The 15,432-nt window shown below is 36.9% G+C and overlaps 1 protein-coding gene across 2 annotated transcripts in view; it reads right to left on the bottom strand.

Annotated features, from left to right (window-relative positions):
• Positions 1–15,432, bottom strand: part of edil3a (EGF like and discoidin domains 3a) — a 145,139-nt gene that overhangs the window by 77,859 nt on the left and 51,848 nt on the right. For both annotated transcript variants that reach the window (XM_088008936.1, XM_088008935.1), the window contains one exon: positions 3,208–3,321. In XM_088008936.1, the coding sequence (XP_087865062.1) occupies positions 3,208–3,321 (114 nt within the window). The remainder of the gene's footprint in view (positions 1–3,207; positions 3,322–15,432) is intronic.

Below are 15,432 nucleotides of genomic sequence, written 5' to 3' on the forward strand. Positions count from 1 at the left end.
GGCTGACATATTGGACTCATGTTATGCTGTGTCACCGTAATATAATATTTGCCTAGATGCTTTACCTCTTTGGTAGCGCTCTCATGGGCTATAATATGTGGATGTTGTGACAAGACACCACTGCAAAGCGACATTCCTTTTCACCTTGTGGCAATGATGGGCCAGTCTTAACGAGCTGCCTGCCAGTCGTCCGTCAGTGCAGCAGAGGCAGCTGGCCCCCGGGCCTTGCCCTGCTGCCCTCTGAGCATATATCAGCCTCGCAGTAGCTCACATCGCTAACACCAACACTGGCGTGCAGTGACAGCTGAATCCATCTCCCACAAGCTCTGCCTAGACCCTTGCAAATTACTACCCAACTGAAATTAATGCCAACATAACAATACTAATGAGCATGCGGCAGTAAGAGTTGATAAGGGAAAGAATGATAAACAGATGAAACAGATGTCAGCCATACAGCAGGGCTTCAGCAGGTGACAAGTGAGGTTGGGGAAAAGGGAGAATATATATTTATGTGCTGTTAAGTTTTCAAATCTGATAGGCAATTGAAAGTCTCTTAATTTTTTTTTTGATAAAATAGAAAAAAAGTTAAAAAAAAAAAAAAAGTTGAATGCCCTAAGATTATTAGTCTAAGATGCCCTGAAATTATATAGAAAAAACAGTTTTCTTTAGATGCTAGATTGAGTCATTAGAGTCAAGATAATGTAGGACAGTTGTAAGCGATTATTGTAGTAATATTATATGATGATTATACTTTGTTTCTTGCATATCTAGCAGTGGTTTGTCTTGGCAGTGAAAAGACCTGATGCTGCTTTTTACTTTTCATCTTCATTAGCTCAGAGATCTGTACAAAAACACCAATCTCTGTCACAATACAACAAGCAACAGTGACAACTTCACCAACAAAGAAGCATAGAGTGTAAATATGCATTATTTGCATAAAACATTGCCCACACACAGTGTGCGCCTATGGAACAAATCAGAGAAGAAGACATGTGTTTGTATCAGATGCATATATCAGATATTCAATCAGTTAAAACAGTCATCTTCTCCAGAAAGGAGCCCTCACAAGAAGATCCTGCTTTTTTAATGACATTTTGTTTTTCTTGGATGCAAAAAGGGAACATCCTAAGGTTGGAACACAACCAGTCCTTGGCTCTCACATATCTGGGAAACATGCTTCATCGGTTATATTAACAACATTTTTTCTGGATATGCAGAAAGAAAAACTGCTTTGTTAAACAGTCACATCTGATCCCCTCCACCTACATACATTTTCCTCACAAGTATAATTTTATCTGACACCTCAGCATTCCTATGCCTGAGAGTGAATCTCAAAAGGTCAATGTTATAAATCTTTATCATATAAAAGCACAGCAGACGGTATCTAAATCTATTCATCTGGGATTTGATTTACACACAGTGTGTTTTATATTTTATTAGTACTAAATGCAAATTTTGATTAGAGAAAAGGTACAAAATTAAGTTTTTTTTAAACACCTTAATGCAATTTTACTTTAGTACTTCCTTTATAAAATAAATAAATAAAAATAAATAAGAAAGCCTTTGTTTCCTGTTTCAAACTGTAAGGAGTTTCACTTGGCGTAGTACTCTGCAGATGTAGCCCATTTGCTTCAAGGTTTGGCATGTTATACATTCAGATATGCTTGGTTGCAACAAGTGGTTATTAAAGCTACTGTTGCCACCTTATCATCTGAAGGCAATCTGGCTGCTTTCATTTGACCGCTGGCGTCAAGAAGGCATTTTAATACACACAACTGCTGCATACTGGATTTTTTTTAATTTTATTTTATTTCCATTTTGCACCATTCATAAGCAGATCTGCAATTTTCAAATTACTCAGACCAGGCCATCTGGCACCGGCAACCAAGACAAAGTAATTTAGGTCCCTATTCAGCTGCTCAGCTTGGACCTCAGTACGTCGTCTTCACAACATCTAAATGGCTAAATGCATTTTACTTTTCACATGCGATTGGTTGATTTTCTATTTGTGTTGTGCAATTAAAGAGGAGTACTTAATAAAGTGACCAGTGAGCCTAAAAATGCACACATCAAATGGTGTGCAGTAGCAGAACTCTATCCAAGGCTTGTTTTAATAACCTTCTTTCTAGTGAATAAACACATTTCTGTGAAGTGGTCATCCAGTTAATGGTATCCTGCACATGGCTGCAATAAATCATGAAACAAAGCTGATGTTATTTCCTCTCTGTGGATAGAGTCCTGAAGTGGTTTTTCCAAAATATTTCAGCTTAACGCAGCTCCACAATGAATAAACTTACTAATAAAAAAAGAACAAGTACAACATTTAAATCCTTTTGTCTGCTTTGCTGATTACTGATTTCAGAGACTTCCTACCATACAGACCATACCATGTGACACCAGGGATGGATTTATGATTTTATTGATTTAATAGCCTTGATGTGAACCAGTTATTTAGTGAAATGTGATTAAATTATGTAGTGCTGGTCAGTTTTTAACAGCTAGAAAAGGCATTTTTGGCTGCTTATGGCTGGTTCATATGGAGTGAATTTAAAATTGATGGACAATTTTCAAAATCTGTGTGGCCACATACATCACAATAAAATAACTTAAATGTAGTAGATTTTGTCTTATAGTGTGTGGTGTGTAGCCACACAGCAGGAGCAACAAGCCACGCAAACTGATTTCATTCAAACATTCAAATGAAAGACGGGAAATTTAACAAAAACCCTCGAGACCAAATGTGTGTCCAGAGTTCACAAACACGGCCAACTGGGAAGAAGCAACGGTGATAGTTTGTGAACTATATTTAATAGAGAAAAATCAATATATCAGACTTGTACAACTGGCTTCCTGGTGTTGTTGTGTCTTCTGTATTTTGGATTCCCCTCTGAATCAGAATTTGGACATGTATACATTTCATTCACAAACCAAATGTTTAGCTTTTAATTACACAGCACATTTTAGTTAACCACATTTTAAGATTGATTTACGAGAACTTAACTTTGGAAAAAAATACATTTTGTAGGAGGTCAGGATTGAAATTTTCAGTATACGATCAAAGCTCCTATTGAGTTCATGTAGTGACATTTCTTTGACATGTGTTGGGTGCAAGATAAAATCAAATATCACCAGCTCCACGTCCACATTTTTGCAGTTGAAAAGTAATCTGAGTGAGTTCTAAAGAAGTGAAAAGAAAACATCACTTACTGTATTGACAATTCCTTCCCATGTACTCCCCTGGGCATTCACAAGAGTAGTTAGCAACCTGATCAGTGCAGATTCCCCCATTCTTACAAGGATCCTTTTCACATTCATTGATGTCTAGAAGAAGAGAGGAAAGACAAGAAACACAAAAACATAATCCTTTAATTTAAGAGCACAGATAATCAGACATAATAGCCTCTGTGCAGATTAAAATGAAATGCATAGGATCATCTGACTTTTCTTAGTGTTGCTTGATTTGTGGATACCTTCATCCAAATACAGTGCTATCTTGGATCTAAATCACCAAATGACGCCTTGATTGAATTTTAATGCAACATGTTTAATCCAAGTTTCAGCACCTGCATCTGTTCATCCATGTGTACTACTTCAAAAGGAAATCTCAGGGTTTTGTCACCTCAATTTCTGTCCTGCCTATTTTCCCTCAGTTCAGCTGATACAAACCTAAATCGACAAGCTGGCCTGGCAGATGCCCTTTGTGTTACACAATCACCTGGGAGTTTTGTTTTTTTTCTGGTGATGCTCAAACCAAAAACTGTGAAACCAGCAGGGTTGGCAGAGCCCAAGTGCAACCTACTGTTGAGCATCTTGTGCAAAATAATAAAAAAAAACAAACAACAACAAACTGTGATAGAACAACAAACATATCAATCAATCGATCATACCAATTCATTCACCTATCAAAGTAGAAAAATGTCATCTATGACATTTATAGTTGGAACTAGAAGTTTCCATACGTTGAATAAAAATACATTTTTTCTTGCTGTTTCAAGCTAAATTGGATCAAACATATCTTGACTTGGGTCATTTAGATTTACCAAAACTATTTCTATTTGCAAAATGTCACAATTTAGAGAGAAAGAATATTTAAGAGATTTATTTATTAATGTTTTCAAGTTCACAAGTTAACATACATTCCCTCAGTATTTGGCCTTTAAACTGTATGACTTGGGTCAAAGGTTTTAGGTGTCCTTCCACAAGCTTTTCACGATAGTTTGCTGGAAATTTGGACCATTCCTTTTGTCAGAGTTGGTGTAGCTGAGTCATGTTCGAAGGCAGTCTGTTTCACCTGCACACACAACATTTCAGATCTGCCCACAAATTTCCAGGAGGATCAACTTTGTGATGCTCATGCTAAAAAAATGACTTTGATGTCCTTAAGCCACTTTGTTACCAGTTTGGCTGTGTGGATAGGTTTACTGTCCGTTGGAGAAACCCATTTTATACTGAGCTTTAACTTCTTAGCTGATGTCTTTAGACATCTATATGAACTTAATGTTCTTCCTTCATGATGACATCTATCTATGAAATAAAACCAGTTCCTTCTGGCAAAACTGAAGTATGGAAGTGGCCAAATCTTAATGTTGCCACCTCCACACTTCACAGGTGGGATGGTGTTCCCAGGTTTACAAACATACGACCTTGACTCTGGCAGCCTTATGCACAATAATCTATCAGTCAACAAATCAATTTCTTTAGGTGCAATTTTTAAATCTTGAGAGCAACAATTATTACACATCATTAAAGATTTTTTTTTTTTCCAATAGACTGGCACTGGCTACTTTTCTTTTGTAAATGAAATCAAATAATAATAAAAAAACTTTGGCAGACATGTTTTTTTAATGAGTTTGGTTAAAGAATAAAAATCTGTCAAGAACAACTTGAGGTGGTCTGTCAGACTGAGTTTATATCAACAATATCTAAAGCAGATCCTGGAAGTTGCCATGTACTATTCATAAATATTTTACATTTGAAGTTGTTGATGCAATATATAGACAGAGTTTGTTTTGTGAGAAAAAAAAAATTGAAACTGATCCAGAATTTTAAAAAACAAACATTGTTTAATGCTCTTTTTTTTTCCTATGCAGAACGAAGTAACCCTAGCAGCCTTGGTTTATGGCTGATTCACACCAGCTGATCTCATTTGCGTCTGCAGTGGCTGCATATACCAAAGCCGAAATGAAAAGGGGAATTTAGCACCTTTGACAATTGTTCTTCATCAAACTAACTAATATCATTTAATTCAAGTATCACAGAGGTATATGAGAGCAGAACAGAGTGCCAACGGTCAACTGTCCTCAATAATAGCCATGTGAAATAACTCTCGTTCAAATAACCAAGGTGACAGAACTTGAACCCAACTCCATTACACATATTTTCACTGTGTTGTTATAAGCATAGATAAGAGCATTAAATGACAGCAGTGATTTAAATGTGGAGGGATGGAATGAAGTGAACTTTCAGTCACTTCTGAATAAATTTGTAATGATTTCTAAATTTGCCTATGGCTGCAAAAGACTTTTAATCCTCTAAAACATACCTTGAGCAGTGTGGGACTCAAAGGTGCAGTTTGGATTCATGAATATGTAACTAGGTCATAGATTTACAAAGCTTAAGAAAGTGGAAAAAACGATCTCATCTCTCTGAGATCCTAAATCAGTTGGGCACTTTTGTAGTTCTTTATTTCTTTATTTTTTTCAGAAATGTCTTACAGTCTTATCTTTGAACATACAAATATGTGACCAGAGAAACTAATGTGTTCAATTTGTAACCCAAGACAACACGAAAAAAGTAAATTGCTTACAAGGGTGAAATAAAACGGAAGAAGTTTTTAAAATAATGACGTATATTTTAGAACAAATGTACCTTCTCGCTAGATGGAGAATAGAATCATGACAAAGTCAACAGTTTTAAATACAACCATCTGTCTGCTGCTTTAATGAAGAAGCAACATGACAGATTGTTAAAGATAGTGGTCTAAACATCACATTAAAACAAGAGACTGAAATGGAGTTGAAGGTATTGAAGCATATTCTTAAGTTGTTTAATTTTTAAAGTTTTTATATAATGAGATGAAAAAGCTCAAGGAATTGCATATAGTGTGTATATATATTTATAGGATTTACTTCAGTCTCTGTTTTCATTTTGTCTTGATAAATCGTTTGTTATTGTCTGCATTTGAATGTTTTTTTCACCATTTCCGAAAACATTTTCAAAGCTCCAGCCTATCTAAAGAAAGCTCTAATTTCCACACCATTATATGCAACATTTTTATTATCAATCGGGTAATAAAAGGAAACTGGATTTTACCCAGAAAAAGACATTTTTCTCGGGTTTTGTTGTACTGGACGTGCCAGATGTCAGAAGCTAATTTTCTTATCTTTAAACTGTGTTATTTGATGCACTCATCCAGAACTACTGAGCTGCAGCACCAGATAAAACATGAACAATCTTGCAAACCAGAAGCTAAAGAAAGAAAAAGCAGGCCTCCTATGCAATGAGATCCAAAACACATTTTAGCACATGTTTGCATTTGCAGCCTAAGTTGATAACTTTATACTATGTGTAAACAATGTGTACTTCAGAGCAGTGATATAAATTGAGTTTATAGTTCAACATGTATTTAAGAAATATCATTTGGTCATATTTTTCTAGTTGTGTTCTACAAATCCAGTTCAATCTGGACAGACTCAGACGAGAACAAGAAACAATTAAAAGATTTAATGACAGCAATGAATAACAGTTCTTTGGCGCTCGGGCCCCGGCAGCTGATTTGAGCTGAGATTTGATGTGAACTCGATGAACATCCCGATAACTGATTAGGGATGCTCTCCCCCGGGGCCCGACACTGGTGGTGGTGGTCAGGAAGGGTTCCATCCTGGAGAACCGAAGGATGAGGGTGGAGATGGGGAGGTGGTGGGTTGAACGCAGCTGGGAAGCGTCTGACGGTTTGGGTGTGGATCCTCTTATGAAGAGCCTGATTGCTGATTGAACGTGCAGGGTGAGGTCCAGGCTGAGGACGGGGATGAGCATGACGTCAATGGGTGAACGGAGGGGGCGGAGTCTTCCAGCTTGAACCTCTGCTAAAGCTCCATTTTCCAAACTCCATAAGTCAACTGAATGCCTGCTTATTCATTAATGACCAAAACAATTGATAATATGATTTAAAAAAGACGAACACACCTGGTCCAAAGTCTTGTATTTTAGTACTTAATTCAAAAGGGATGCTTGTATTATTTTGGCTCACACACAATTCAAGCCATCCATTCATCCATCCATTAATCTGAGCAAGCCAGTGCCTATGTTCAGCAGTCACGCAAATCAATTTCTTTGAAATTTTGTTTATACTTAAGACCAATGGAAAACAGATTTTTCTTACAGATATGTAAGCTATGGCCAGAAGAAGCATGAGGAAAAATGTTGACTTGATGTCCAGCAAAACACTCAGTGAAACAGTCAACAAGAAGAGTAAGCTAAAATGCAGCTAAACCATATTTGTGCAGACAGGGTTTTAATTAATGTGCTTTTCTTATGTGTTCTGTGAAGCACTTTGTGATTTTATCAGTGAAAGTCACTATAGAAAGAAAATGTCTTGATTACATTTTCCTAACAGTCTTTTTATTTGGTGTTATGTAACATGGAAATGTTCTAAGTTTGGGCTTTCATCACTTTTCCTAAGTTATTATAATCCTTATGATAGCAGAAACAAACATAAAATGTTCACTCTGATTGTAAAACAAATCAACATTTTCTCAAAGCATCACATACAGCAATGGAGTAAAGAAAAGTAAATTAAAACATTTCTCTCTGATATCATGTTTGGTAGAGTCTGGGTTTATTTTCATTTTATTCTCTAATGCTGTGGTCACATTTGGTACATGTGTACTACAAGGGTTTGGTCATCTTAACATCACCTGTAGTTGTAATTAAATAACTTATTTATTTAACTATTCTGTAGACCAGAGGTGCTCATGTCCAGAGAGCTACCGTCCTGCAACTTTCAGATGGATCCCTGCTCCAACACACCTGAATCAAATGAATGGCTCATAACCAGGCCTGTTCAGAGCTGAACGACTGCGGGTGAGGGAATTCAGCCATTTGATCCCAGGCTGTTGGAGGAAGGATGCATCTAAAAGTTGCAGGACTGCAGCTCTCAAGGACTGGATTTGAGCACACCTGCTGTAAACGAATCTGGTTAAAAAATTTAGTTTTCAATATCATTGATGCTTCCATTGATTACGCTGACGTTAAATGGAATAAACCAGTTATATGGCGACATTAGAAGGAAGCCGATCAGGAGGGATGCAGTCTGACAGACATGAAGGCTTGCAATAATGTTCAACTGTGGAAAATAACTTATTTCCTAACTTAACTCCAGCACATCCAGAAAGACATTAGATAAACCTTTCTGAAGCTTTTCATTTATTTTACTGCCAGACCTAAATTTGTCTTTATTTAAGCAGGTATGGTGAAAATAATAAAAATGAAAACAGTTATTAAGCAGAACTCTTGTGAGCATGCCTTTCTGACACAATCTGACAATAATTTGCACAGAGATATTTGCTTTCTTCTAATTACCAGGTGGAGCAATAAAAACAAAATGTGATTTTATGGCCACTTAATATAACACTGAGGAAAACATATTCTTGGTACTGAAAGCCTGCAGAGCCATCTGTTATTTTGCACTGAGGAGTTCAGCGATAAACACATGCAGTAAAACACTTCCTAGGCAGATCAAGAATTCTTCTGTGCAAGTTGGAGAAAGTCAAAAAACCACAACCACTTTAAAAACCACTGGTATAACAGCACAAGCCACTTTTATTTCATTTTGGCCATAATACCACTTTCTTACACGATGTGCTTGTCAAATTTCAGTTCATATTCTTCTTTGCTCTGACCACTAGGATCAAATGCGGATGAAAGACAAATGGAGAGGCCACTCAAACAGCCTGGAGCACCACAACCCGTTGAAGGAGAGACAACACAGCTAGCTCATCTCGTCGCACTTTCATGAGAAACCATCGGCCCCCGAGAGATCAGTGTGGGTAAGGGGAGACTTGCCACTAAATCAAGTGAAAGAAAGGGAATTACTTCACTTGACGCAGTTAAATCAACCTGCTGAAAATTAGAAATGGGACCAAAAGCATGGAAGAGGAGAGATGGAAAAGATGGAAGATGAAACAAAGAGGAAAAAAACACAGTTGTGTAGATTAGTAGTGTGGGTAAATAAACTAAGTTTACTGTTCCTTAACACCATCAGTGTGACAAAACCAGAGAGGTCCTTAAAATATAGTTCTCTGCAACTCAGTTGCTACTCTAAATGTAAGCGTTTTTTAATCAAAGCATTAAAGATAATAAAATCAAGCTCTTGCAACTAAGAGGTTCAGTTTATCGACAGTAGTTGTAACAATTTAACAACGTGGCTCTTCTAAAGATTTTCTACAATGGATGGACACACTAACCAGTAAAAAACCATGGCAGTTAAATAGAGTGGATTCCTTTAAACATCCCCTGATAACGGTGACAGTAAAAAAAAAGGTTTTTGTTGGTTTTATGCCATTATCAAATTTAATTAACATCCACCAGGTTTATCAGCTTTGCAGTCCATTGTATTTCTGTTTGCCGTCACTTAAATTAAAAGTATTTTTATTTTTTTTATAGTTCTGAATTATATCAAATATCACCTACAAATATCATGGAAACCTACAAGACAAATATGTTCAATTAATACCGATGTGTGTAGAATCGGAACCAGTCCAAATTAATTTGAAATGTCAAATTCATGATAAAAAGCCAACCATTCATATCAATTCTAATGTAAAAACATGAATTCTAATGTTAATCTAATTATATTGTGGTAGAGATAAAGTCAGATCATCACAAATTGGTCAAAATAAGTAATCTAAAACTAATGTTACACTCAAATATTCCTTTGCATCCTGCCACATTGAAAACTGCATGGTATATAGATTTAAATGAAGCAGGTATGTGCAATATTAAATCTTGTCATGTCTTTGGAGTATGTTGCTGCTGAATAGTGCATTTGTATTGAGATTAAACAAACAGAGCTTAAAGTTTTAAACTATATGATGTGAGGTTGTTAACCTTTCCCATTATGTCACTCTTGCAATGTTTCTTCATATATACATAAAAAAAAAAAAAAATCAAGAGACCATCTGGAAATAAAATATCAATTCTCCGAGTGCTCCCAAATGTCCTGATAACCATTAACCAAGTCCAAGAAAACTTACTGGAGGTCAGCTTCACAGTCACTTTCAAGTATTGCACAGCATCATGTGTAATGTTGATATTAGCACATTGCTTCCATATTTAGTCACAGTTGTGTAAATGGCATAATGGGGCAAATGTGTGGTACTCATGCAGTGTGACAGCTGTGGGACTCCTGCAACAGAATTTCCCAAAAACTTCATGGCTGCCTGGCTTAGCTGGTGATCAAATTATTTATGCTACAGTGGTAATAAGAAGAAGGCTGCCGCTGTGGAGTTATTTTCCTAAGGCAGAATATTTCCTTAAACCATTGAAATGTTCGATAGATGGGCAATTCTGAGACAGGACTAGAACGTCTGCGTACACGTGGTTCAATGAGGAACAAACTTCAAACAATAAAGATATTGATAGAGACATAACATATCTTGTTTTATCTCCCTCTTAAATAACCCCCTATGTATAACAATGTTATGTTAAACATAAAGGTTTCAAAGAATAAAAACAAGCATCTCAGTGCTTCATGGTACGGCTCTCATCAATTCCCTGTATTGGCCTGTTACCTGGATTTACTCCTCTGCTGCACCTCAAATGTCTCAACTGAGCAATAATGAAAGCAATCAATTGTGCTGTATGTCAAGAAGTATCTTTTGCAGCGAGAGCCAAATTGACTGTGCTGTGTCCGGGGAGCAGCAGGAAAAAAGGGTTGCAAAGGGAGGGGGTCACCGGTGTGCTAACCTCCTCGGCTCCTGCACCTGCCACTGGCACACAAACACAAAGACCAACAAATTGGATTTCCACTTCATTCACCTGTAAAGGCATTGTGTTTAATGGTGGGAAGTGGGGGCTGGTTGAAGGTTACTCTAAAACGCAGTAAGGACAATCTCCATCCGTCTCCATCCGCCGTGGATGGACAAAGCAATTGTAATTTTCAAAGCGGAGTTTTATTTAGATCTGTTTTAATTGGAATATATGCAGATTCATGTAATTGCTTTGGAAAGTCTAAACAGCCCCAAACAATACCATAAATCACACAAGTGTTTGAAATAAATACCAGCTAATAGCTTGTAATCCTCTCGCACTCATAAAGCCCCCAAACTTAATTAGCTAAATGAAAGGTAGCGTCCCTGCAGTATTGCTTCTACATCGCAGCCACTTCATTCATTAAATTACACTCAGAGGCCGGGTAAAGCTCAATAAAGACCCTTTTATTATTTGACAAAACATTCTGCCATACAGTTTAGAGATAGTACAGAGTATAAGTCAGAGAATTACAGAAACTTATATTGATATATTTCATGTATTGATGCATAATTATCTCCAGGGGAGTTTAATCTTTTTTTTTCCTTATTTCATTAAAAAGCAGATTGATTTATTTGTCTTTTGATCATTCTGATTCAACCCTATGTCATTAGGTATCAATAGATAGACAGCAAGGTTTTTATGCCTATTGTGTAATTAATCCCAACAGCTATACATTATTGGAAGTAATCATCTGTTTTTTTTTATATTTACAGCTTTGCCAGTATTGACAGACTGCTAATTTTGATGGTCAGTGATTCCAATGGCAACCAGACAGAAACCAATAAGACTGCATTGATGGGGTCACCATATAAATTAATCAAGAGAACCAAATGGATGACATGAAACACTAAACAGGATTTGTTAGGATTTTCTGTCACATATCCTAATGGAATGATATTTACTGTTATATCTTCAATATTACTACGAATAGCAATATTTGAAATATATCAAAATTTCGATGTGTCCCTTACACGGTTTGCAAAACAACAAAGAGGACTTATTATGGCTTTCTTTTAGAAATAACATTTTTGCCCCTCTTCCATAAATGCCATATTGGTGGTATGTCTGACAGTTGTCCTGTCAACCAATTTTTAATCTGAACTGTAGTTTTTTTTGTAACTTTTCCAGAGTTGCCGTGGGCTCCTTGGCCACTTGGGTGATTAATACTGTGCTTGCCCAGTCTGTCACTCTAAAAATGGATGGTCCGTGTTTTCGCCGTTATCCAGCTGTCCCTTACACTTTACATTTTTAGACGTCGAGTTCAACAGTGCTACATTAGACGCTCAAAGCTTGAAATATTGTTTTAGAACCCTGCCTTGTATTTCTCCAGAATTTTATCCATGATCTGTCTGGTTTTTCCACTGGTCATCGTAATGCTGTTTGTTCACCTTAGGCCTCAGAGGTTAAAGGACAGACATAATAAATTGCATACAGTGGAAGTCTATGAAATGAGTAAAAGACTTTCTCAATGCAGTAAGGAGTACTGAAATGAATATAGACAAAAATATTACTGTGTCATTGTAGGAGTGTTTGGTCTGGCCTGGTATTCCTGTTTATATTGTTGACATTCCTCATTATTCACACTTAGTTTTAAACACTGATAAACAAAAACACATAAGTGTGTGCAAAGAAAAGAGTTTTCACTTTACAGATTAAAAAAAATGTGTTTCCCACTGAATTTAATCACAGTATGTTGAATGTGTTGCTCCTCTTAGTTTAAATTGCATAACTGGAAGCTCATGGTAGGTTTAGTCTGCAATTTATAAGCCTTGAACATCCAGTATTGTCAGCACACCTCGTCTAAGATGAATATAACTTCATGCTGAAAAGATCTGTAAAGCTACTGAACTCAGAGGTGTTCACTTGTTCTCAAAAGTGCATCTTCTGGTCAACCAGCCTCAGATGTTTTGTTTGACAGGTCCTGGAGCAGTGAAATGTGTCTAGTCCTCACAATATGAGGTCGACACATGCCCCGTCTCGACAGGTTGAGTCAAATATAGAAGAAACAACAAGGAAGTGTCTGTCTTCCCTGACAACCCACGCTTGTCAGTTCTCCCTTGCTATTTCCCGTGTCACTGAAGTGGCTATCATCTCATAAGACAGGATTTGTTTCTGGGCTTTGATGGAGTCACGTAACCTCACATCCCGGAACTATGTTATCACACTGATATATGTGAGGTCCAGCATAGTCATCGAGGCTAAGCATGAGCATTGACTCTAGTGATGTATCCAAAAACGATTGTTTTAATCACAATATAACCTTTACAGAGTCACATACTGCATGATTCAAGAGAGGTGAGCATGCATGAGGTTGTGAATGTAGGATTAGGACTGGTGTATTGCAAGGACATGTTCTCTGAAGTGGGATTAGCCTAGCAAGAAGTTATTCACAGTGGCACTCCAGAAGCCCTTGAAAAGACATCTTAGGATGCATTGCAGAGAGGCTGGAGTATCAGAGGAGCAAAACACTCATCATGCAGACTGGGGGATCCGGCAGAGCTGGGATGTGCAGAATGTGAAGAGCCCTCAGCTTGGGAGCACAATGACATTCAGAGAAAAGCCTTAAGTGTCATTTTAAGCTCAGAGATGGAGGCTCAGTAGAAGGTGTGTGAGGGGAATTAGGATCTCAGACAACAAAGCCAAAGCCAAAAGCTCCTTAACGTCACCAAAACACCCTAAATTTAATGCCTAAATGACATGCAGGTAAATTGTGTAAGGAGGTGACAGGCAAACAGGAAGATGGCTGCTCCTGTGAGGCTTTATCTGCTTTAATATCGGCTGATGAGGGAATAGTGTTTGACAATGAAATGAAATACAAAAAAAAATATTGCATATTGTGAATACACTGACAGTATTTACAGTCACAAAATTGAACATGTCAGTGTGGCTTTATTAATCTCAAAGTTTTTGCAGATACTTTAGCAGAGGTTTATCCTTAGAAACGGAGCATGAACCGTTTGGAAACAGATTTCTTAACTTGTAAGGAAGGTTTCCTCATGTTAAGGCAAATATTCATGGACCAACACAGTTGAAAGTGGCGACTACAGAGATATGAGCATTTTGGTAAAACAAAAAGGTAATATCAAAAGCTCCACCCCATCAAACTAAGCTATTCTGTGCAGGACATTCATGAACAAAAATCTATGAAGTTCAATACTAATGAGAAATAAAAAACCCTTCTTTAGTGGCAATCTTGAACTTGAAATTTTTTTGCAGTCAGTTTGCTAAATTCAACAATATTTTATTTTCCATTTTTTGTTTTGCAGTTTTTGTGCACGGTAACACTAATCAGTAAAACCAAGAAGTAAAAGTGCAACTAATAAAATTACCACTACAAATCATTATTTGACTTTTTCATTCAAAATGGTAATGAGATAGGAAATGCAAGTACTATATACAGGTGCAGATACAGCTTTAACTAATGTCACTGAAACTAAACATAGGTTTCCAACATTAGCGATATGGATGGGGAGAAAAATGCATTTGTAGAGTCATCAAATTCTGAATCCAAAATTTGATGAAAGCTCAGTTTCCTTAAAGTTAATTGCTTGACCGATGTTTTGGGGAAAAAAACTGAAAAAAGTCCACAAGTCAAACTCCAAGATAATTCATGGTGAGTTTGTGGCAGAGTTACAAGAAAACAGCTTAGCAAAAAATATGACCAGTACCTTTCTGCACAAAAAATAAAAACAACCTTGGAGGAACCTAGCATAATATGAATTTGAATCTGTGATATTTATTTCCATGCAGAGGAAGGAGAAAAATATTCAGTGGCACCAGTCATCAGTAATCACAAGACCACCGGGCCACTGTTGTTTTGAAAGGAAACAGGTCTTTAACTTTGTGGTGCACACTTTGAAGCCAAGATAAAGCATTCAATATCTGACATATTTCGCTGGCACAATCTAGGCATCACTGAAGAATGTGGGCAGAAAAGCTCTGAAATGTGTACTACTGCCACAGAGTCTTACGTCACTTTAACTGCACATGTCATCACCACTGAGTAGCAGCTTAGCATCTTGTTTGTCCCAAGCAGGAGCAGTGAAGGAGAGTCACAAGGGCGCAAAGATGAACCAACGTTGGAGGACTGGCAAACTGACAACACAGCTAACATGGTTGTTGATGGTAATTACACATTTCTGAGATTCAAGTTTTAACATCTGGCTTTGTATTTCAGTTTAACTGCTGCAACAATAAAATCTTTTTTTCTAAGAAAGATTTTAGTACCTTTTTTTTTAATTATTATTTTTATGGTCAAAATGTGCAATGTTTGTAGAAACTGGAGGCTCATTCGTCCTCTAAGCTCACTGCAAGGCTCAAAACATCTTTAATATCAAATAATAAAATATATAATTTCATTAATGTTCAAGGGCGAAATGTGGGATTAAGCTGCCACAAAAA

This window comes from Poecilia mexicana, unplaced genomic scaffold (assembly GCF_051168715.1).
Source record: "Poecilia mexicana isolate PSO_F unplaced genomic scaffold, ASM5116871v1 scaffold_9, whole genome shotgun sequence".
NCBI lineage: Eukaryota > Metazoa > Chordata > Actinopteri > Cyprinodontiformes > Poeciliidae > Poecilia > Poecilia mexicana.